At 59.9% G+C, this 559-nt stretch overlaps 1 protein-coding gene across 1 annotated transcript in view; it reads left to right on the forward strand.

Annotated features, from left to right (window-relative positions):
• Nucleotides 1-408: 408 nt before the first annotated feature.
• Nucleotides 409-559, forward strand: part of LOC119333914 (nuclear intron maturase 3, mitochondrial-like) — a 5,518-nt gene continuing 5,367 nt past the window's right edge. Inside the window, exon 1 of the mRNA XM_037606632.1 lies at nt 409-557. Within this exon, the coding sequence (XP_037462529.1) occupies nt 428-557 (130 nt within the window). The 5' untranslated portion in view covers nt 409-427. The remainder of the gene's footprint in view (nt 558-559) is intronic.

A 559-nucleotide genomic window follows, 5' to 3' on the forward strand; every position in this document is an offset into this window, starting at 1 on the left:
TGTGAGGTGTGACGTGGGATATTTCCTTTGCATGGGTTAGCTGAAACGGCCAGCACTAATGACGGGATTAATTTCCAAATTCACTTTCGTTTTTTAGGAAAACCTGTGCGCGCTCTCCTTCAATCTCAACCTGCCTAAATCGCAAAGCTTTTTCTTAGGCGCCCTATGCACCTGACGGAGGGAGTACTTCTTTGTAGTGGCATGATGTTTGGTGAAATGATAGAATGTTTTTCTCGGTTCTTTTTAACCTTTTTGGGCCATTTGTTTGTGCTTGAAGTGCCGTGTGCTTCGTGACTCGGCCCTTTCTTCGGCCCACCACGCGCGCGGAGCCTGTCTGGTGGTCTAGTCGCGGCGGTCGCAAACTTGCGCTTTCCTCCCGCCCGCCGGCCGCCGCCTCCGCCCCCTCCCCACCTCCGCCGCGCCGCACATGCTCCCCCGCCTCGCCCGCGCGCACCGCCGCGTCCTCCTCCCCACACGTCGCGCCCTCTCCACCTCCACCACCCCCACCGTCGCCGTGCCGGCGCCGCTCTCCTCCGCGGAGCTCGAGGCGCTGCTCCGC

This window comes from Triticum dicoccoides, chromosome 7A (genome assembly GCF_002162155.2).
Source record: "Triticum dicoccoides isolate Atlit2015 ecotype Zavitan chromosome 7A, WEW_v2.0, whole genome shotgun sequence".
In the NCBI taxonomy this organism is placed as follows: Eukaryota; Viridiplantae; Streptophyta; class Magnoliopsida; order Poales; family Poaceae; genus Triticum; species Triticum dicoccoides.